Raw genomic sequence first — 22822 nt, 5'->3', positions numbered from 1 at the left:
CCACACCATTGAGGGCAAGCCCAGGGAGGAACTGGACTCTGGCCTCCTGCTGCCAGGCTAGCAGGAGGCGGGTTGGCCATGAGTAAAGCTGCTCCACAGTCCCTGGAAACGTCACGGGGCACAGGGCTCTTGCACGGCTCAGCTGCTGCACGTCCAGATGTCCACACCCGCCTATGCACATGTCCACAGCAGCTTCACTTCTAACAGCTGGAAACCGGAAGCAACTGGAATACTGGTGAGAGGAGCAATCTGTGCAAGGCCACGGTCATCAGCATCAGAAAAAGCACCTGGAAAACTCCGCTCCTGTTGCCACAGGGATCCATGTCAAAATAGCCAAGAGGAAAGGAAGTCTGACCGAAAAGAGCCATACTGCACCATTTGACCTACATAACCTCCAGGAAACAGGTCACCACCAGGGAAGAGCAGATCGGGGGTTGCCTGGGGGATGCCAGTGAGAGGCACTGGCAGAGAGGGAGGGAGGGTAACTCAGGGCTGCAGGACACGTGAGGCGACAGGGAAGCCCGCTGCCTGCACCGTGGTGACGGCTTCTAGTGCACTCGGCACGCTGCGCAACCTAAACTCGAGCACTTCACATGAGGTCCTCAGCAGAGCTGGGCGAAGGTCAGTGGGCTCTGGGTTCCAGAGAAGCTGGCAGCAGGAATTTTTTTTGGTGGTGCTGGGGATTGCACCAGGGCCTTGTGTGTGCGAGGAAGCGCTCTACCCACTGAGCTACCTTTATTTATCTTTTGTGTGGTGCTGAGGATGGAATCCAGTGCCCCACAAGTGCTAGGCAAGCGCTCTACCACTGAGCCACAACCCCAGGACTAGTGTTTTCATCTTAGCTACACTTTGGTTAAAACACTTTAAAACTTTTATTTTTCAACAAGCAACAAAGAAACCAAAAGGAATTAAAAAAAAAAAAACCTTCGTATGTACAAAGTGGGAAGCACACTGGAGGATTCTAGCTCCAGAGACAAGTCCACCCCTGACCTAATTCCCGGCAAACAGCCCGGCCCAGCCTGAGTCAGTCCCTGGGCACCGCTTGCTCCTCTCTGTCCTGCGTCTCGCCGTGGCTCTGCCCAGCAGCTCCCTCCAATGGGGAAATCTGAAGTGCCGTACTCAGATGGTCCCCAAGCTCCTCTATAAGAGGCCTGCGCCCTGCAGGCTCCTGGGAAGAGGCCAGCAGCACACCCTGACGCATGGTGGACTTCTGTCCTACCCCACCAACAGGAAGCAGGGCATCACTCTCTGCCAGAAAGGGGCCCTGCAGAGAATTCCCAGGCACCACCTGATGCTCCACCAGCTCCTCTTGCTCTGAGGCTGGGTCTTCAGTGTCGGAGGACCCTGACCCCTCTGAATCCCTGGACTCTGGAGCGCAGCAAGGTGTCTGCTGTGGGGAAGGGGAGCCAGCTGCATTTCCGGCAGCTTCTTCCTCCTGGACGAGAAGGGCCGCTGCTTCCAGCTCTTCCAGCTCTAAGCCCAGCTGCGCCTTGGTAAGGGAGACTTCTTTCAAGGCTTCCGCAAGAGCAGTCAGCTTTTTGGACCTTGAAAATTTATTAAGAAGAAAGATTAATTAGGAGGATTCATTAATTGGCCTGAGGACAACTGGGCTACAGGGCTTTGAAGAAAAAAAAAGTTGATTCCAGACTTTGACATGGTACACCAGGAAAAATGACCAAATGCATCAAAGCCATCAATGTAAAAAATGAAGCTACTAAAGCATCATGAGGAAACACAGATCTTCTCCATGACTTAGAATGAGGAGGGCCCAACTATGACTCAAAATACGGATCTACACAAGAGTGACAGACTCAGCTAGATAAAGACCGACAGCTTCTGTCTCCATGGCAACAAAAACATCATAAGCAAAGTCAAAAGGCTGACGCAAAATAGGGAATATTTACAATTCGTGTCCCAGACCAAGGCCCAGTCTGCTAACATGGATGCACCGGGCCAGCAGAAAAGAGCAAAGGACACAGCAGACAATTCTCATAAAAAGAAACACAAATGACTCAAGTATACGATGGTCGACTTCAGTCAAGTAAGAGAAGAGAATCTGAAGTCACGCTGAAGTGTATTTTCCACCCAGCAGACTGGCAAACAAGCAAACGCGTGGTAATGCTGCTGGCAAGGCTAGGGTACAGGTGCCACGCAGGGAGAGCCAGCCGTCACCCCCATGAGGGAGACGTGGCCACAGCTTTCAGAACTGGAAACGTACAAGCCCTTGACCAAGTCTAGACCTCAGGCACACCTGGCACATATGCCCTAGGACGTGGGTCTGCGGTCACTGACTATGATGCTGCTTTTATTTATTTTACTTGGTACCAAGAATGGAATCAGGGCACTTAACTATGCCCCCCCTCCTTTTATGTTTTATTTTGAGGCAGGTTAAGTTGCTGAGGCTGGCTTTGAACTTGCGGTCCTTCTGCCTCAGCCTCCTGAGTTGCTGGGATTACATGCATGGCCATTCCCCTGGCTTCCCTGTGACAGTTTCTAAACCCCACATGGGAAGCAATCCAGTGCCTCTGACATGAGACAGTTATGTGAGTTAAGGCAGATCCGTGAACAGGGAAGGAAGCGCTCCATGGGCCAGCGGGCAGACTTCCACGACGACAGAACAGCAGAAGGCAGGCCTCAGGATCTGCTGCTCCCACTTCCCCAGGGAAAGGAAACAGGACAGAGACTCATCTGTGTTCCACACATCCATGAGCTCCGGAAAGCCCAGACAGCAACTTGTGTGGGGAGGGGGACCAAACGGAGGGGGCCAAGGGGGCGGGCATGAGAAGGATCTTTCTTCACATGCCCTTTTCCTGTGAAGACCACGTGACGGCAGCGTGGAAAGCGCTTCCAATCAGAAAGCCCTGTCTACTGGAGAGGACTTCTCCAGACACCTCTGGCTGGGTCTGGAACGCTGCGCTGCACTGCAGAGGGACTCCTCCTCATGTGGGTGCTTGTTTTGTTTTAAAGGAACCAACAGAGCAGACTGCAGCTCTCCAGAGGCGCCTCCACCACTCCAAAGGGTGACGGCTGAAGCAAGGTGGCAGCTAGCGAGAACAACAGCCCTGACGAGGCGTCCTGATTCCCTCCCTGCAACACTCACGCGATGGCAGTGAGCACTGGACATGGGCACGGGCCGGTGTGTTTACACGTGCAGCTCACGGCCTGTCGGGAAATGAATGACGGACAGCGTGGCGGAGGCCTGGCCAGAGATGGTGCTGAACTCGGCTCCCGCTGCACCTGAGGTCCCTCTATGTGGGAGTGAGTCTGTGCGGGAGGTGCCTCCCGGCCCCGCTACCGCTTCACACGTGTGATCAGGACGTGGAACCTTGAGTGGCGGGTGAGCAGGGGCAAGGGCGGCACCGTCACGGAGGGGGGTCAGGACTTCAGTGTGGGAAGTTCCAGAGAGCTCAGGGAAGGGAGGTGCTGAGGCCAAGGAGCACCAGCAAGGCCAGCAGGAGGCAGCAAAGCAGCAGGGCTGGAACCCAGGGCCTCAGGCATGCTGGGCAACCCACCACTAAACCCATCCCTGGCCCTGTGAGGGGCACTTTAAGAAGTACAGTTATGGACCAAGAGGACTGCAATATAATTTGCACCCCTGTTCAGCACAGATTCTGAGACTTTACGCCAGCGGGAACAGGCTTGGCAGAGCTGGCAGGCAGTTTAAGCATCTCCCCCCAAGGCCCAGCTCCCCACCATGCTTCTTGCGAGTGACACACAGCTCTGATGGGTAAAGTATAAGCTCCGGAAAGAGGACGCTGCCTCCACTGAACTGCAGAGCGAGCAGGAAGCTTTGAGGGAGCACACACCTCCTTCTCAACAGTCCTGACAAACGCTGTCCACACACGTCAGAGCCGTGAATGGATCCTGAACATCTCCAAGGCCACATGGAGGCCTGGTCCCCAGTCCGAGGTGCCACTGGAGGTGGTGAGCCTCTGCGCAGTGGGCCTCGTGTGGGAAGTCAGGCCTTGGGCTGCCCTGGAGTGGGTGCTGGGACCTAGCCCTGTGGCCATGAGGCCAGTGTGCCTCCTGACGCACTCCCTCCATGATGCACTGTGCACCATGGAAGACGGCAACAGAGCCGAGCAGCCCTGGACTTGTGGCACCTGAAACCGTGAGCAGAAAGAAACCACCCGTCCTCCTGCTAAGCTTACTACTTTGGGCACTCTGTCACCACGATGGAAACTGGCTGACAGTGCCCACGAGTATCACTGCACTCTCTCCTAAACACCTGCTGCGCCACTGCACCACACCCCACGTCCCGGGAGGAGGAGCAGCTGGTGGGGCTCAGCACTGCAGCTCTAGCCAGCAGAGGAAAGTCCAGCCCCTGCCTTGGCCCCTGGCATCACGGCTCCGCAAAGCTGTTTCCTGGCTTCTTCGCAATGGAGCTCTGCTCAGCATCTTCCCAAAGAGCAAGTTCTGACCTCACAAGGCCGAGCTCCCCCGAAGAAGCAAGGCTACCATCCTCAGCTTAGCAACAGTAAGTGAAGGACATTAAGCTTTAACTACACAGGTTAAGAAAGGGAAAACGGAACTGCCTGTGAATACTGGGCTGGGGAACAGCTCAGTGGAAGAGAGCTTGCTCATCAGCACGGTAAGGCCTCAGGTCAGATCCCAGTACCACCAAGAAAAAACTTAAACTAACAAAAAACCCAAGACATTGTTATGAATATTACCAAATATATCAGTTTCATCGATTCTCAAATTGAAACGATCTGGACTTTACACAGATGCTGTAAGAGTATAAGTACAGAATTTCAAGGCTACACACCTGTAATCTGGATCTCTTCAGAGAGCGCACCCCACAGATACTGGGGCTAAAAGAGTGAAGTGTAGCAGGTAGGAAACTGGCGAGGTCAAGCCCGTGACCACATCAGAACTCACGCCTGTAAACAGCTGATGTGAAATTCTACACCAGGGAAAAGTTTGCTTCTCACTTTTAGCACCTCTTTACATAACAAATACTTTAAAAAATTGATGTTCAGTTTTGATCCTCCACTCCAGTTCTGGTTGGCTGACTTCCTGTGCGACACTGACGTTCTGATGAGAACATAGTTCATAAAAGGAGCACTCCGAATTCTCCCTACAAAATGCTAGGATGAGGGCTGGGGCTGGGGCTCAGCGGTAGAGCACTTGCCTAGCACGTGTGAGGCACTGGGTTCGATCCTGAGTACCACATATAAATAAACAAATGAAATAAATGCTGTATACCTACAACTGAAAAAAAAATAAATAAAAAAATGCTAGGATAAAAGCAGCTGGCATCTCGAACAGCATGGGTTCAGCATAGGCCCAGGACTCTGAGGAAGGAAGGTAGGTCTGCTGCTATTCAACTATTTTACACTGACAACTTAGCCAAAAAGCAAACTGTTCCTTTGGGGGAAATCAAGCCAAGACCAAGTGGCTATCTTGCTCCTTCAACTACGGCACCATCATCTGGCTCTGATCTGCCTCCTGGTGAATCTAGAGTCCACCTCTAGTGGGGTCACCATCACAGAAAGCAGCTCCTTGCAGGTGGCTGGTGCTTTTCTCTGTCATATTCAAAAGGGACGTGACTAGTTCACATAAAAAGCTTTGTCGAACGGCATCTTTAGATATCCAGGCTCTTATAAATACCAGGTATGTTCTGACATACTCAAGGGGCAGAGGCTGAGTTACCAGTTGTAGTTATATTATCTTTTACATCTAAGAATATTTCACCTGTTATGAATGTATTAAAAGATCTGATAATCAGATCACACCAGCGTTACATTTTAAAAGCTATACCTAAAACAAGTTTTTTCTTAGAAAGTTACTAGAAATGTAATCCTACCATGTAGCGTTAAGAAAGTTTTTACTCTTTTCACATAGTGAAATAATACCCTGTTTAAATTTTGGGGGGTTTGTTTATAGATCAGAGATTGCTGACAAGATACAGTAAACGTAACTACCGTGAAAGAGGAGTAGAGACAGCTGAGAGCTCACAGTTCCACCAGGGCTGAGCTGATAGCAAGCTCCTGCACTTACCTCACATCTGGGGCTGAGCTTAGGGAAACGTGCACAGTCTTGTGAAGCAGCCCACATGGTGCAGAGAGAGCCTGGAGTGAGGGGCAGCCAGTGCGCATGAAGGGGGCGCCCTGCCTCCTGCGGCAGAATCCAGTCTTAAGCTATCAATCAGCTTCTCACCACTTCCTGCTGCAGTGGGTCTACTACAGGTTTCACTTCCTCTGCCCAAACCTAGTAGCCTGCCAGGCGTGACATCTGAGACTCAGCCAGTGGCTGACAACGCAGGATGACGCTCCAGGGAGCAATTCAAGACACCGTCCCCTGGCTGACAGCGCTCACTGGCTGCTGGTCCAGGACATCACACCTTTCCCAGGTAAACATGCCCCCATGCCCCCACCCCACGATCTCAGGTTCTATCTGGGGCCAGGGATTCCTATTAAAGGAAATGGATGATAATGACGCAGCATCATTCCTCTCCCATCCCCCACCTCAGGACCCTGGGCCCAAGCACACCCTTACAGCCAGATCTAACAGGAAACACACTGGCTTTCAGGGGAAGCTGCCAGTGGAATTCCCACCTTACACCCGCAAGCTGCCACGACTCAAATACCAACAGGTGAACGGCGTCTGCTGGTACTCTGCAGCAGCCAAAGACGCTTCCAGCTGTCATTAGTCAGTGTCCAATCCCTCTGAACACGAGACCACTGATTAAACAGAGGACACTGTAAGAGAAGAGCTATTTAAGCCATATTCTGTTAGGTCAGTGAAACACCTTCTGATCCAATTTCCAACTGGACTTGAAGTCACTCTGTGGGTATAGACTGAGGAACCACACTGGTCCACAGGAGGGTAACTTTCTACAACCCAGTAGTTTCCTAGTGCACCGTAACCAACCACCCCAAACTGGTGGCTTCAAACAGCACGGCGGATTCTCTCACAACTCCAAAGGCTACAAGTTGGAGTCACGGAGTAGGAGGGCTTCCCTTCTCAGGGACAGCTCCACGCCGCCCTCCTGGCCCTGCTGATGCTGGCAGTCGCTGGTGTCCCCTGCTCCAAGCAGTGTGTGTCTGCCACTGCACATGCCCATCTCCCTGGGCGTCTCTTCTTATAAGGACACCAGACACGTGGAGGTAAGGGCCCACCCTACTCCAGCATGACCTCACTGTAACTCATCATGTCTGCGATGAACCCACTTCCAAATAAGGCCATACTCTGGACTCCTGGGAAAGATAAGAATTTTGAGGGGACACCATCCAATACAGCACACACCCTACAGCTGGAACAAATGAACAGTGGAAGTGCTCATTAGAGGAAGCTAAGAATGGCCAGAAAAAAGATCATTTCATCTACTTAAAATGGAGACCAAAACGTAGCAGTAAATAGTGATGAAAGGTTAACATTTCACCTTGAAAGAAACCACAAACTCTGAAAATCAGGTGAAGCCAGGTGCAATGGCACACGCCTTAATCTTAGCAACTGCAGAGGCTGAGGCAGGAGGATCACAAGTTTGAGGCTCTAAGCAACTTAGTGAGACTGTGTCAAAACAAAATTAAACCAACAGTGGTAGAATGAGTGAAGCACCTGCCTAGGATGTGGAAAGCACCAGGTTCAACCCCGGAACTGCGAAGAAAACAAAAAGGAAGGAAAAAAGGTGATAAAATAATTGGCGTTAACAACACATAGGCATCAGTCCAGCTACGCACGAATTCCCAAGATGAAGAGCGAGCTGGACACCAACTGCACTGGCAAACTTCTCCAGCAAACTTCCTCGTGGGCATCCCCCGCACAATCACTTGCAGCAGGTTCATTCCAAGGGGCCGGCAGTTTTCCGCAGGGTCTCTCGCCACCAGACGCTCAAGGCAGCCTGCGATGCTCAAACACTCCCCATCCTCCTGTCCTGGAGCTCTGTTCCTCCTGTGACCGAGCTGCGCTTTCGAGCAGCGTCCGGTGTGGGGCCCTTCGTCTTTTGCGCCATCTCCATCTATTTGCCCGTGCAGTCTCCGCAACCAACAAGAGGCAGATGACAAAAGCCCCGGCGAGGAGGGCAGGGACACCAGAAGGAGGAGACCTGCTGGAATGGGGACCAAGTCACTAGGGCAGCGTTCCAGGACAGCCTGTGTTTTGTCATCGTGTCCCTTCCCTCTGTTCACTTCCTCTAAGCAGAAGCTGGACAGGGTCTCTCCAGAGTCGGGCTTCCTGCACGATACCGGTGGGAGGCATGATGGCAGAGCTGCGGCAGCTGGCTCCTGGGTGGGCCCCAGGCACCCGCACTGCATGCAGGAAGCTGCACGGCTGCTCTGCGGCATGAGCGAGCCTGTGGGACCACGCTGCAGGAGTGGCCACCATGCAGTCCCAGCACCCCCAGCTCAAAGGGCTGTTCTCTCACCTGCTCTTTCAAATGCTCACCAGAGTGGCTCAGTGACAGTAGTGGGAACTACTGGAGGTGTGAAAAGACAGCTGAGAATTTCGGTGCTGCTCAGTGCTGATGGGGCAGTGAACCTGAGGTCACAGCATGTGCTCAGCAGAGCGATGTGAGGGGAGAGCCACGAGAGACAACCACCAGCGTTCAGACCATTTTGCAAGGACACGACAGGACCACCTGTCCAAGACTCTGCAGAGAACAATGCCTCTCTTCTTGAAGGGCGATAAAATATATCAAGATCAAAAACAGATCAGCAAGGGGACCTACACGGCCCTCAGTGCCACTGCACAGACGGGGTTCTCTAAGCAGATTAACGAGCGCTTCGAGGACAGTGCTGCAATTGTGCCGCTGCCTTTTTAAAGGTTAACAACAGGTTCCAGACCTTAAGCAGAGAAAGAAAATATACCCCGTAACTCATTAATATATACCCCGAACAGTGGACTAGGCGGAAAAAATGAGGAATAAAGTCTTTAAATGCCTCACACAGGACACAGTCAACTCGTCATGACAAACAGCTCCCACAAAGACCCACGCACACTGTGAGTGCCACAGAAAGGGACCAAGCTGCCCTCAGCACCAGTTGGCAGCAGGCCTACCGGGGGGCGCTGTGAAGACCCTTACTCATAAGATGGGGAACTGAGGCAGCAGATGGTCGCTCCTCTGGATCGTGGCTGCGCTTCTGTGGTCAGCAGCATTCGGGAATAGCGTTTTTTTACACGCAGTCGTTTATTTTGCTCCAGAAATGAATGCGCATGCACTGATGTGTATGTGGGGGTGCACCTGTTCAGGGGTGGGCAGCCCTCAGAAGGACAGGCCGTGGTTGGGGGGGCACCCTTGTCCAGCGACTCCATGGGCTGCTGTCCCTGGTGTCCTGAGGGTGGCACCGTGAGACCAGCAGGCCAAGGCCAGTGCAAAGGGCTCGGGAGACGTGGCCCCTGATCCCATCGCCACCCTGCGCCCCCAGGATCCCTACTTCATGCTCTTTAAACTGCCGTGTCACCAGCAGCGTCCCTCGGACGGGCTTAAAGCCCTCGTGCCAATCTGTCTAGGAATTCATGTTTGTAGCAAGAATCTGATAATGTAGAGCCACACACACGGGCACATACTACACTTATCATCTCAACACAAAGTTCAGAATGAGGCAAGACCAAGGGCAAGCGACGGAGGTTGGGACACAGGTCACAGAGGGAGCATTTGGAGGGAGAGAGCAAGTGAGCAGGAAGGGCTCCTGGGGGTTCCTAGGGCCCAGGTCGTGGCTGAGGTGCTGGTTACGTGGTGTGTCACCTCTTGAGGACGCCTGCTTTCTCTCCCCAGGGAGACAGTCAGGGCTGGTACTATGCCCCTCATCTCACACTGCGGCTTAAAAGGCGAGGCAGGTTCCTCCAAGCGCACAGGACTCTCAGAGCTCTGCCTAAAGAGGGCTCGCTGCCAGCCAGCTCATTCCCGAGGATGGGCTGCCTTCAAATGCCACTGTGAAGCCATCTTCCCACAGGACTGCCGACCCACAGACCAGCCTCAGTGTTTTCTGACCCCAGTAAGATTTTCGATTATTTTTACTTTAATATTATTTTCAAACCTGACACTTCTTATCTAACAAAAACCTTAAACACGAGCCACAAAGAAGCTTCATGCCCCTGGTGTGCATATTAAATCAAAGTGAGCGATTCTGCGCACTAGAAAGCTGACCTTCTCAAAGCAGAATGAAAGGCACAAGGGTTTGTAAGATCCCAATTCTCCATTTACAACTGCAACTAAAATTGTACACACTTACAAAGGAAAACATTTGCCCAGGGAGGGAGCAAGACACCTGCATCAAGTCTCCAGGTGCTCACTGTTGCTTAAAGAAGAGAGCGGACGTTCTTTCTGGAGAACCCAGGTGTCTGGGCTGGTCTGCTCCACTTCCTGGCGCTTCTGTTAAGAGAAGAGCCTGCCTCACTAACACACTTCTCTGTGAAACCACACTCGAATCACACATCAGTGAGAGCTTTCTTTTCAAACAAACTCTGAAATCCAGGGACTCCTCTGCCTCATGAATCCCACCCGAGTAACTGCTGACGCAGGCAGTGCAGACGTGAGACTCGACGTGTGCACCGTTAGACCAACAGTGAAGCATCACGGTGGATCAGTCTTCGCTTTCGCTTTTCCAGCTTTCCAGGCATAAACAGAAAGTGCTCGGCAATCTTCACATCTACCCTGGGGCTTCCACTCTGTGTGTTGTCCCCTCAGGCATATGGCATCAGATTGTCACTTAATTTTACTCTCATCAGCCAGAAACTAAAGCACTTAGGTCTCCAGCTCCTTCTCTTCTAAACCTTGAATGCCTGGAATGGCACTTCTTCAGAAAACCCCAAATCCCACCACGAGGTGACCATGCACCACCTGAAACCCCGGAACCAGGACCCAGACCCAGACCCAGCTGAGTTCCACTCTTCTTCATTTTGGAAAGGCAGTGATTCAGGACATACACCACATGACCCAACACTCCCTGTCATCAGACAGACTAATGTTTCTGAGGCCGAATGAATGGCCGGTCACCCCGAGGCTGTCAGCAGCCTCATGTCACTGTCAGCGAGTGCACATCCATCAGGTGTGGCAAGTGCCCTGAAAGGCTCTGGCTTCCGGAACATCCTGGATTCCAGGAGCTGAAAGCCAGGATCTGAAGCAACTGGACAGTGCCACCACTTTCCAGCTCTCGCATCCAAGGTCTGAGGTCAGCCCTTAAAACTACGGATGGCCAGCCACGCGTGGGTGTGGTGGGCATGACGTGAAGACAAGCCAGCTCACGTCAGCTGTGTGGGGGACAGGCACCTAGCCGCCAGCACAGCGTGGCAGGGCTCAGAGGGGACCAGCGCGAGGCTGCCAGCACCGGGAAGGAGCTGCTCACAGGGTCCCAGGGGAGCCCCTCCGTGCCGGGTGGCGAGAACTCTGTCAAGTCACCATTCTCTCAGGCTGACTGTCCCAGATGCACCCCCAAGTTCAACGATCAGATTCTTTGAAGGAAGGGAAAAGCCCAATTATTTCTTCTCTTCTGCCTGGACTGTGCTGGTCCTTAGAGTTCAGTCACCTATGAGGTAAAGCGAGTCCTCGTCACTCACAGATTCGTAACCCCACATCAATCAGCACAGGGCTGCGAGGCCCCTGGCGGACAGCACAACAGCGAGAACAAGATGACGTCCTGCCTGCTAGCTGCGGTGCTCGCCCTCTAAGTGAGTGTCCTTCACACAGGTCAGGTTTTCAGTTTTGTGCTTTTTGTTGGCGACTGCAGCTTAGAATGGTCCCCGGGCATGATGCAGGCGTGCTGCCTGGTGTTCCTTGGTGGCAGAAGCCGAGAACTGCCTCAGGGAGACAGGCTGCCCTGGGCACGTGCCTTCCTATAGTCAAGCAGCGATGTGCGCGAGATGGGGCGTCTCCAGCAGAAACGCGCATAAAACAAGGCTGACCAGCCGGCTGGTCCACATGCTGTGACCGGAGGCCCAGGAACCTCACCTGTATGCCCCCCAGGAGCACTGGTGCCACATCCACAACTCGGCATTCACAGCCACCTAGACCCTCCTCTGCACGAGCGGCAACAATCGTGGGTAAGGCCGCACCAGCCATAAGTGAAAGGAGTTGGGTGGGAGCGGGCAACGGTGAAGGAGCAGCATTTTCTAGAAAAAGAGCAGTCTATAGAACACCAGGGCAGAAGAGGAGGAGAGGGTGTCAGCGATGCTGGAACTGACGGCCTCACCATGAGGTCTCAGACCCTCCGGGCATGCGCTGAATCCCGAGCTGCGAGGACCCACCGACTCCTCTCTCAGGACTCCATGCTCTGCCTCGGAATGGGGCAGCAAAGGAGGTGAGGTATGATGACTGGTTATAAGAGATCCTGACCATCAGGACACACATTCCAAAATGTCCACGGCTTCCTGTCTTTGTATCTTCCATTAGGTCTTCCAGGAAGACTGCACGTGCCCCAGGTTTCTGTCCTGATCCGCATCCATTGGGGCCTGGCCTCATCTGGGGCTCTGAACTTACACACCATACCCTTCCATGCACCACCACCTCTCCCCGGGGGAAGTGGCCTACGTGTGCAAGGATCACAACAGTCAGTGATGGCCCCAGGAAGCACTGGTAGGAAGCCAGGCTTGACCACAGTTCTTACAGGGATTCCTCTATGGAAAGCCACAACTGGAGCGGGAGACTCTCCTAGTGCTTGCTAAGCTTGCTGCAGAACTACTTCAGCCCAGGGCAGGCAGCCCTCGCCTATCCAATGAGAGTTGTGAAATATTTCACCGGGGCAACTGATTTCAATGAATGAATTCATCTCCCTACTTGATAAAGCCTTGCCACACAGAGTAAAATCCCTGGACCAGAGGCAGCAGCACCCAGGAACGTACCAGAAATGCAGACTCTCAGGCCCCATCCCAGACCTCCAAACCAGAAACACAAGCTCCCAGGTAGCTCGTCTGCACAACAACGTGTGAGAAGTACTAATCCAGAGAGCTGGGACCGCGATCAAGTCACTCCTGCCACCATTCGCTTTTTTCTCAATACTGTGGACTCTAGTATGAAATCTAACACCTGAAAAGGTGAGTGGTGGGCATCCACTCAGGTTATCTATGGAGGTGGAGCATTTGTCACGACTTCATGGCCTCTGTGACAGGTAGCTGGCAAGCCCCTCCCACTCAGAGCAAAAGCGGCACCTCCACCTCAATTTCACTCACTGATTGAGCCTCTGGGTTAAGAAACAAACAACAACAAAAAAACACAAGGTGCCCCACTCTGGCGGTTCCTTGGCTCAGCGCCTTCACTGGCTGCTGCTAGCAGCCCAAACTGACCCCGAGGCCCAGGCTCAGAACCCGCCTCAGAGTCCAGACCCTGCCACCCTGGGTTTCTGCAGGTTGGAGGTTGTGCAAAACCTCCAACTTGCACGGGGACCACTCCTGGGGCTAGGACCTCACTCATTCGCTCATTAGTCATGAAAAGTGCTGCATGCTCAGGTGCTGGACACATCAGACAAGAATCCTGTGCGCATGCAGCTGACACCCTCATGTAAAAAAAGAACACATACCAGGTAAAACAGTGAGCTGAACGACGTACGTGCCACAGAAAAAAGAGCTAAAAAAGTGGTCAGCGGCGCTCAGGACAGAGAATATTCCTATGTAGGCTTGGGAAGGCCTCGCCGAAAGGTGACAGGAGTACCCTGACCTGTGGAACCCAACCTAACTCTGCTTCCAGGCACCCCATTTCCTCCTGCCTGTGTGCAGCAGATGCATCCGCCCCTGCTCAGCCCTTCCCATTTGGCTACCTTTAGTCTCCAGGTCACGCACACGTGGACAGCTACCTTGTCCAGTGCTCTGGGCCAATTCCAAACTCCAGGACCCACCTCCCAAGTCCATACTCCACCATCAGTGCCTGAGCCTGACCTTCAGCCTGCACGGTCCCACACACATGGCAAGTGGCAATGGGTCCTCTTCCTTCTTATAGGAAGATCCAGAGGTTTAGCAAAAGATTTTTTTAGATTTTTTAGAAAAAAATCTGCCAGAAGTTTGTTATTTTATATTATAAACTAAATAAAATGACTTGAAGGCTTAGGCTGTGACATTCTACAACTAGCTTTTCTCAGAAAATGATCCTTGCAGATGCCACAGGCAGGAACCACATTCTGCCACCGTGAAGTCAAGGAGTAAAGATCTGGCTCATCCAGGCTTGTCGGGAGCACTCGAGACAGTCTCCTTTGGAGACTCAGTGAGCCACACTGGCGATGTCTACTCAATCTGAGATCAGGAGAAACTTAACAGAAAGCTGTGTCCAGGCATCTCCATTGTGTGATGACGTCAGATCTGCGGGCTTCCAAGTGCTTTCATGTGCACCAGCCTGTGAGATTCTCTCATGTAAGCAGGTACAACTCTCCATATTCCAGGATGCTCCAACATTTGCCTGGTCCCAGCTTCCAGTGTGCAGAGTCCCCATGCCACTCAGGAGTGACACCACCTGGGTAAGTAATAAGCATACCTACTACATGAGAGCTGACCAAATGGACACTTGCCAGGAGAGCCAATGGAGAATCTGTCCTGGGTTGTGGAACCCAGTCCTTGACAAAACATTTGTGCAAATTAAGACTCCGAGTTTTATCAGGCTGGGAACTGTGACTTGTCCATCCCACATTTTACCAAGTGATCGTGATCCTCAAGGACTAGGTCGCGACTAGTTGGTGGGCATCTCTTTAAAACTCCGCATTCACTCCAACCCCAAGACTTAGGCAAAAGCTCTTCTATAATTAGAACTGAAGAACTGAAGAGCTGCCATCATGTCCCAATCAGACCCAAATTACTATCTACAAAAATTACCAACTACTAAAAATAAGAATGAAAAAGTGGCTCAGAGATATTATTTTACTAAGTATAGGAATAACCAGTACAACTGAGCCTCCAACGTCAGATGGTTGTCAGAACCAAACCTGTTGGCTGCTGAGCCCCCCGAGCTTCTGTGGGAACTGGATGCCAAAGCCCAATTACGGTTTGACTCAAATGATGGTACCACACGCATCCTGCACGGGACGCGAGGTGGAAGTGCTTTGCTTCTTTTAAACCTTGTGCATGGAAGCTGGGAGTGTTTTCTTGGAGCCTCCTCAGTCCACAGAGACAAATCTAGCCCCACAGGATGATGCAGTTAACTAAAAAGTGGTGATGCTGTAGGAAGGAGCAGAGAGCTTGGCTCGGATCACAGCTGCAGACCCCACTGGCTGAAAAAAGCGGCAGTAGCAACACAGTCCCTTGTTGCCTTGCTTGAAACACAAGAAATCAGCAGAGATAAGCTGACAGGGAAACGCTACACAAATCGCTGATCCTGCCGCAGGAGGAGCTGCCTCTGCTGGGCTCTGATGTTCCACAGCCTGTGCCCGAGGGACAGGCAGCCTGACTTTCTTCTTGCCGAGTGCTCCCGACGGCAAGGCACATTCAGACAGAGCCTGGAGGAATACCAAGTGCAGAAGAAAGGAGAATAAATAAATAAACAAAACAAGAACACAGGCGAACGCAGCGGAGAGCGGCCATGGGCAGCCAGAAAGGAAGAGCACGTCCCTAGGCAAAGGCCTCGCTAGGCCTCACGGGTTTTGCTAGAACACACAGGCCCGGAGCGCTGGCTGTGATCCTTATCGTGCTGTAGTCGTGCCATGTGAGGCACATAAGCAGGCGCCATAAGCCTTACTTCTGCATTTTCGACTCCTATTGTTCAGTGTGTGTCCAAAGAAGAGCAGAGCCGTACCAGGGCTGCCATCAGTGCACAATGGGGGCTGGGAACACAGCAACCCCCGAGCTGCAGTTTGTTCCATGAAAACACAGACAGGTTGTTCTGTGTCGAGCCGCCTATTCACTGCTGCAGCTCGGAGTGAGCCAGCAGCTGACGTGTGCACCTCAGTGTGCTTCCCCTAAGCATTCTGGGGCCTGCGGCAGCTTCCAAAATTCACTCCACTACAATGCGGTCTGCAGCCACACAGGTGCCACATTCACAGACTGCCCCATTTGCTGGGCATGCTGCTAAGCCCTCACCAGCCAGCAATGCACAACAGGAACGTGGCTCCTGCTTGCACAGGGCTTGCAGTCTGGCAGGAAGAAAAGTACAGGCACTTCTGATCCAGTACCAGAGCTCCCATCCATTGGGCCAAGGCCACTGACTGTGGCCCGCAGAGGCCAGACAGATGGAGTCTAGGGGGCAGGTGGGGTCTGAGACCAAATGAAGAGCACTCATCCTGCATAATGGAGACAGCTGGCCCCAGCTCTGCCAAGTGTTACCATGTGAAGATGTGGGCCCAGCAACTGCCAGAACCTCCCTTATTTCTAGGGCAGCTGTAAATCCAGACTTACATAAAAATCTTCCAATTTTTAGGTGTTGACAACCAATCTAAAGCATTTAAAAGTTGAGAGCCAAATGTGACCCAGGGTTACTGGCTTGCAACTTCTACATGCAGACTCAGTCCCATCTCCCTCATTCCCCAACACATTCGATACCCTCAGCAGCCTGCCAAGCAGCGTGCGCCTGCTCCCACACCCGTTTGCCTTTGGTTGGGTTTGGTTTTGCAGTACTGAGGACTGAACCAGGGCTTTGAGCATACTAGGCGAGTCCGCCATACCACTGAGCTACATCCCCAGCCTCCTAGCCCTTCGGGATTGCCTCAGGTCACGTCCCCACCTGCTCCAGCTCCACCCGCTTTTGCCTCTGCTCAGGCCCCACCTACCTCAGAGCACATTCAAACCCTACTCCAGCAAGCCTTGCGCGCCAGCCTGCATCCCTCCTCCAAATCACTGTCTTGCAGTAGGGCAGGGGTTCACGCAGAGGGCCTCTAACTCTGCCCTCTGCGTACGTCATCATCTTCCCAACCACACTGAGTGCTCAGGAAGAAACATCACGCTGATTCTCTGCCCACAGATCACGTAGTGTTTATCAGGGGCCATGTGTTCTAGAAGACTCTAGAAGATGCCAGAGGTCTGACTAACCACAGCACAGTGATAAAGAACTCAGGTTCTGAAGTCAAACAGGCCAGGATTAATTAATCTCTTGGCCTCGATTTCCATGAGTAACCTGGGGCTGTAGTAAACCGGGTTCATAACCCAAATTCACATGCATCCTATGAGATGAAGAAAGCACATGAGGTATTTAGCACGCTGCCCAAAATGCAGCAAGCTCTCCATAAATACTAGTTCTTATGACTCACGTGGGAACGCCTGATTCAGCCCATGCTTCTGTCAAACCAGCATTGCATCCGCCGGGCTTTTTCTTAGCAAGCATTTACTGACCACTGCTCCACATGAACACCTGCTAAACATACTGTGAGTTAGGTTATCTAATTTCTCTGATTCTACCAATTTTATGGAGAGCTGAAGCCAGAGAGCTTAAATGGCTTGTTCAGAGACACGGAGACAGGGAAGAAATGTGAAGTTGCCAAATGCTGCAGAGCACACTCCACCACCTATGGCTTCGCTGGAGACATCCTGACCTCCACTTCCCAGAAGCTGGCTTCATGGACCATGGCTAAAGACGAGACAATGACCAGGGCCTGGCTTAGGCCAGGTCACATCTCAGAAATTCCAGGGAGACGGCTGCTTGTCTGTCATTCTGACCAAGGGCTCTCAGTTCATTCAATAAACTAAGGAAGGTGAAGACAGGTTAAGAGAGACACAGGAGGCACGGTAAGACTCCGGCTACCGCTGCGGAAGGCAGAGTTGTGGTACACGTTGATTCTGGAGGTGTTTTGCTGTCACAGAAGAAGCAACTGGGAAGGAATTGGAACAATGCACCTGGCCTCCGATCCTACGCAGGAGGAGGAAAGAAGCAAACGTGCCCTGCTCGACCTGCAGAAAGGAAAAGGACAGGGAGGAGGCCACGGTCTGTGAACTAAAGACCTCCAAGGCACAGCAGATAAGAGGTGCCGCGGTGAGCCCCAGGAGCTGCTGTGCGTCTCAGAACCGACACCCCCTCGCACTCACTGAGCCAGGAGCTCTGTGCAGACTGGGTCTGGGCCTTCACAGGCACAGGGCGCTCCTGTGGTCTCCTGACTGGGCACAGGCCAGAAGCAGTTCAACCTGAGGGAAGGTGCCTGGTGGAGGGGTGCAAAGCTCGTCCCAGCCTTCCTCGTTCGACATTCCATTCACCATCTTAGATGAAACACGAAATACTCATTCTAATTCCTTAAGGCCAGGGGACAGGCCTAATCCTTCAATTCCCTGGTGTCTGGTGTTGGTGCCTGGCATACAGAACTTGGCTTCAAAAATGATTACTAAGGGACTTCAGGGGCAAGCTTACAAAGAGCGTCACAAAGGTAAAAAGCAGAAAATAACCCACACCAAAAAGATTATAACCAGTGGACTGGATACCCCAAATCCAGCAAGGTGAACCCAAGCATGGACAGAAGCAAAGAGCTGGCACAGATAAAGAGAATGTCTAGAACACAGATGTTAAGTTTTGGCCAATTTCAAGCAGTACCTTAAGGCTCCAATGGTAAGGAGACACTGACCAAATAATGCTCCCCCAGTAAAGCAACTGCTCCTCCCTACTTCAGCCAAACCTGGAGTGTTGCATTTACCAGGAGGGTACTTTTAAAAGGGCAGGAGTTCGCTAAAAGTGGGACCCGTATGCGTGAATGGCTGGGAACCAGAGCCGACAGGGATGACTTAAAGCACAAGATGCTGGCCTGGGAGGCTCAGGAGGGAGGCCCTCCAGAGTCCAGACACAGACATCTACGCAGAAGCGGCTTGTTCTGCACGGACCCAGAAATGAGACTGATACGAGGGAGGCCAATGTCAGTCCAACCTGAAAGGAAGACTTTCCAACAATCTGCTACTTCAGAGTTGGGGGGCTCTCAGTCAACAGTGAGTTTCCAGGCACAGGGATAAGCCAGGGCTAAGCAATCGCAGTGGTGTGTTTGCAGAGAGAAGTAAACAGAAGTTTACGGAAGAGAAGACTGCCAGACCTCTCAGTTCTGTGGTCGGCTGCACTGCACGCATGACCCTAACAAGGGACGTGACGTCAGTGTGAGCCCCGGGTCTTATGGTGGAGTCATTGGGAAAGGCTGAGACAGTCACGTCAGGTGCAGAAGATGGACAGCACAAAGGCAATGAAAAGCTGCCCTGCAGGACCAGTTTGGGAAAGGCGAGGGCACCTACTTAGCAGGGCAGAGGGTGCCAGGTCATCAGGAGTGAGGGACAGAGCTCACAAGATGGGGAGGAGGAGGCAGGGGTCTAGGCATTCAGGCTGTCATCCACGCACAAGGGAATCGCAGAACTCCACAAGCCAGCCACGGCAAAATGCCATCGCGAATGTGAGCCGGACACTTGTGTGGGCAACACGGCAGGGAGAGGGTAGGTGGCAGGGCAGCAGAGAGGGAGCTCAGGCAGGACAGGAAGAGACACAGCCTGAAGAGAAGGAGGCAGGGAGACCACGGGAGGGTTTGTGTAGTTGTGTGAGAGACCATGCAGGAAGAATCGAAAGCACCTGGTCAAACCAAAGGCAGAGAGCCCAAGTGTGATACTTGTGACAACAGAACCACCCCAAACATCCGAAGTCCCGACTGGTTTCCAGATTACTGAGTCACCCCAGACTCGTATCATATGCTTGACATATATCTTTCACCTATTAAAAAAATAAGGTTTTATAATTATATTTGAATTTATTGGAAAACTTCATCAGAAGTTTACTGAAGCAATGTTCACAAAAATTAAATCTTCCAAGGACAAAAAAGAAGAAATACCAGGCAAATACTAATCAAAAGAAAGCTGGGATGGCCAAGTTAACATCGATCAATACACTACACGGCCAAGGCATTGTCAGTGATCAAGAAGACCACTCCATGCTAGAATGTCTAGTTCACCAGGGGCCGAGGCATTGTCAGTGATCAAGAAGACCACTCCATGCTAGAATGTCTAGTTCACCAGGGGCCGAGGCATTGTCAGTAATCAAGAAGACCACTCCATGCTAGAATGTCTAGTTCTCCAGGAGACACACAATCGAACTGTTAGCACCAAGTAACACGCCTCAGCACAGACAGCACAGGCTGACAGGTCTCCAGGAGGAAACCGACATGACGGTCAATACCACAGGAGATCGCCGCATCTCCTTCAATCCAACATGGACTTATGAAGCAGAAAACCAGTAAGGACACAGACCCAGACACCCCGCTGATGAGTGTCACCTGAGTTCAGAGGTACACAACACAGCAGCTAACCATTAGAAGATGAGTATTATCTTCAAGATAAAATTAAAAATTTATGAAAACTGACTACAAGCTAGAAATAAAATTCATCTCAGTTTTAAAGTAGTACGATTCTTTGACAGAAATAAGTTAGAAATCAATAACAAAAATATGAGTATAAAATCCATCTACTTGGAAAGGAGAAACACAGTTGTCAACATTTCACGAGTAAGGAAACATCTGGAATGGAAGAGTTAGGAAGAGTCAGTACACACAGCACCTGGAGCGGCACACCACACAGACCCCGGAGGAAACGCAGTCTTCAGTGAAGGCAGGCTCCACGCCAGTGTGACAAGCTTCTACGTGTCTGGGGGGAAAGGTACAACAGACCCCAAAACACAGGTGGACCACAGTGACACAGACAAAAGCAAAGAGTAATAAAACAGAAGACAAGTCAGGAGGAAGGATCGAGAGAGCCGAAGTATTGATAACTAAGCAAACACACCTGCTGTCTTGTAAAATTAACTTAAGTACAAATGAAACAGGGAAGTATCAACACTACGAATATAAAATATTATAAATACATATGCTAAGAAAAAGAAAACAGATCAGAGAAAATAAAAACAACTTTTATCAGAAAGCTGGAACATTTTGATGAAATGGACAGATGTCTAGAAAAACAGAACCTATGAAAACCGACACCAAGAGAACTAGAAGGGGCTGGGGAGATAGCTCAGTTGGTAGAGTGCTTGCCTTGCAAGCACAAGGCCCTGAGTTCAATCCCCAGCACCGCAAAAAAAAAAAAAAAAAAAAAAAAGGGAACTAGAACATTTCCATAACAAGTAGAAAACTTTAACCAATAGTTAAAAATCTCCCCACAAAGAAAAAGTATTTTTTTTTTTTTTTGGTTGAGTCTATCAAAGATGCAAGGAGCAAATAATTTTTATCTTACAGAAACTAATTACAAAATCAGAAAAAGCAACGCTCCAAAATCATTTTATCAGGCTGACATAACCTTGATAACAAACCCAGAAATAGAGGAAGACGGGTGAACTGTGGGCCAGCCTCCCTCCTCCCCTAAGGAGCATGCACACACACAGCAAGCCAGGCCCAGAACCACGCGGTCTTATAGTCATGATGGTTTATCCCAGGAAAGCAAGGCCTGTTCAGCTAGGAACTTTATCAGCGCCATTCACTACATTAACAGAATCAAGGGGAAACTGTCTAAAGATCACCTAAAAAAAATGAGAAAAAATACGCAATAAAATCCAATAACCATATGGGAACAAAAACTCTGCAAACTAAAAGTAACATGAACCTTTTAAAATTTAACCTGATAAAGACTATCTATAAAAGCCTGTAGTAATCATTATATTTAATGATTAACTGTCAGAAGCATTTCCTTAAAGATGAATACAGGGAACGCATTACCAGCATATCTAGTCAGCACTGGACTAGGAGGCTGGAACAGAGCAGTGAGGTGAAGAAGACGAAAGAGGAGAGAACAAAAGGGTACGAGGGGTGGAAAAGAAGTGGCAGCGTCACTATGTGCACCACGACTGTCTGTGAGAAAACTGAAGAGCAACTACACGCAAGAGCTAAAGTAGATCTGGTGAGGCAGCTGGGTACAAAACTCAGTGTAAAAAGTAAACTGCATTTCTATGTGTTTTAAATGGGCTGTTTGAAAGTAACTGTTTTAAAAAAAAAAAGTTCCCATTTATAAGAGCAATCAAAATATAAAGCAATAAATCTAATGAAATGAGTAAGTCTTTTATGGAAAAATCACCAAATTTTATTGAAAAATATTAAATAAAACTTAAGAGTTGGTTTTAGAAAGAGAGACTAAACATTTTAGTTTCCCCAAACTGATTAACAGATCCAAAGCATTTCTAATCAAGATGCTTCTCATGGAAGTTGACAAGCTGATTCTAAGGTAGAAAGCTACAGTAATTAAGGCAGCATGGTATTGGCACATGATAGACAAGTACAAGTACATCAGGGGAACTGAACAGACAACCTAGAAACAGACCTTCATGCTCGTAAACCTGATTTATGACAGTGTACCAGGAAAGACCAGACTATTTAATACCTGAAGCAGGGATACAGTTATCCATATGGGGAAACAATGAAACCAGACCCCTTATCTCCTAACATAGAAAAAATCAATTCCAGGTGGACTAAGAACTTACATGCTAATTGCAAAAGAATAAAAATTTTAGAAGATACTACAGCAGAATATCTTTATGACTTCCACATCATACAGACTTTAACAAGAAACAAAAGCACAGTCATGATGGAAGACAGTGATACATTCTACAACACTAAAATCAAAAACTTCTGTTTATGAGGACACTGAAATAAGACTGAAAGATCACTACAAAGTGGGAGGAAATGTGTGCAACATATTTAACCAATAAAGGACAAATATCCAGAATATTAAAGAATCCTACAAATCAAGAAGAAAGATGGCTTTATTGAAAAATGTACAGGATGGTTCACAGAAGAAATACCAATGGCTCAAAAATACATGAAAAGATGCTCAGCATCATTAATAGTTGGGAAAATACAAATTAAAATTACAAGAGAAACTATTTCCTACCCCTTCAGATCATCAGATCTTAAAAGTGGAACAATATATGTGTTGACCTAGAAGCAGAATCAGAGAAGTTCTCCTACACTGCCTGAGGGGAGGGCTGGAATAAGCTGGTGCAACCATTTTGGAAAACCAATGGCTATTACCCAGAGAGTCCACT

At 50.4% G+C, this 22822-nt stretch overlaps 1 protein-coding gene across 7 annotated transcripts in view; it reads right to left on the bottom strand.

Moving 5' to 3' along the window:
- Positions 1-920: 920 nt before the first annotated feature.
- The window catches only part of SHQ1 (SHQ1, H/ACA ribonucleoprotein assembly factor), a gene marked incomplete at its 5' end in the record, with an annotated part of 84681 nt that continues 62779 nt past the window's right edge, over positions 921-22822 (bottom strand). For 5 of the 7 annotated variants that reach the window (XM_079122576.1, XM_079122579.1, XM_079122578.1 and 2 more), the window contains one exon: positions 921-1544. In XM_079122576.1, the coding sequence (XP_078978702.1) occupies positions 1025-1544 (520 nt within the window). In that variant the 3' untranslated portion in view covers positions 921-1024. Of the gene's footprint in view, positions 1545-4768; positions 4815-22822 lie in introns of all 7 variants that reach the window. The other 2 variants (XM_079122581.1, XM_079122580.1) reach the window with 2 other exon arrangements.

This window comes from Sciurus vulgaris, assembly GCF_902686455.1.
Source record: "Sciurus vulgaris genome assembly, chromosome: 19".
Lineage (NCBI taxonomy): Eukaryota > Metazoa > Chordata > Mammalia > Rodentia > Sciuridae > Sciurus > Sciurus vulgaris.
Note: the sequence above shows the minus strand (reverse complement) of the source record. Positions and strands in the feature narration are given on the sequence as shown.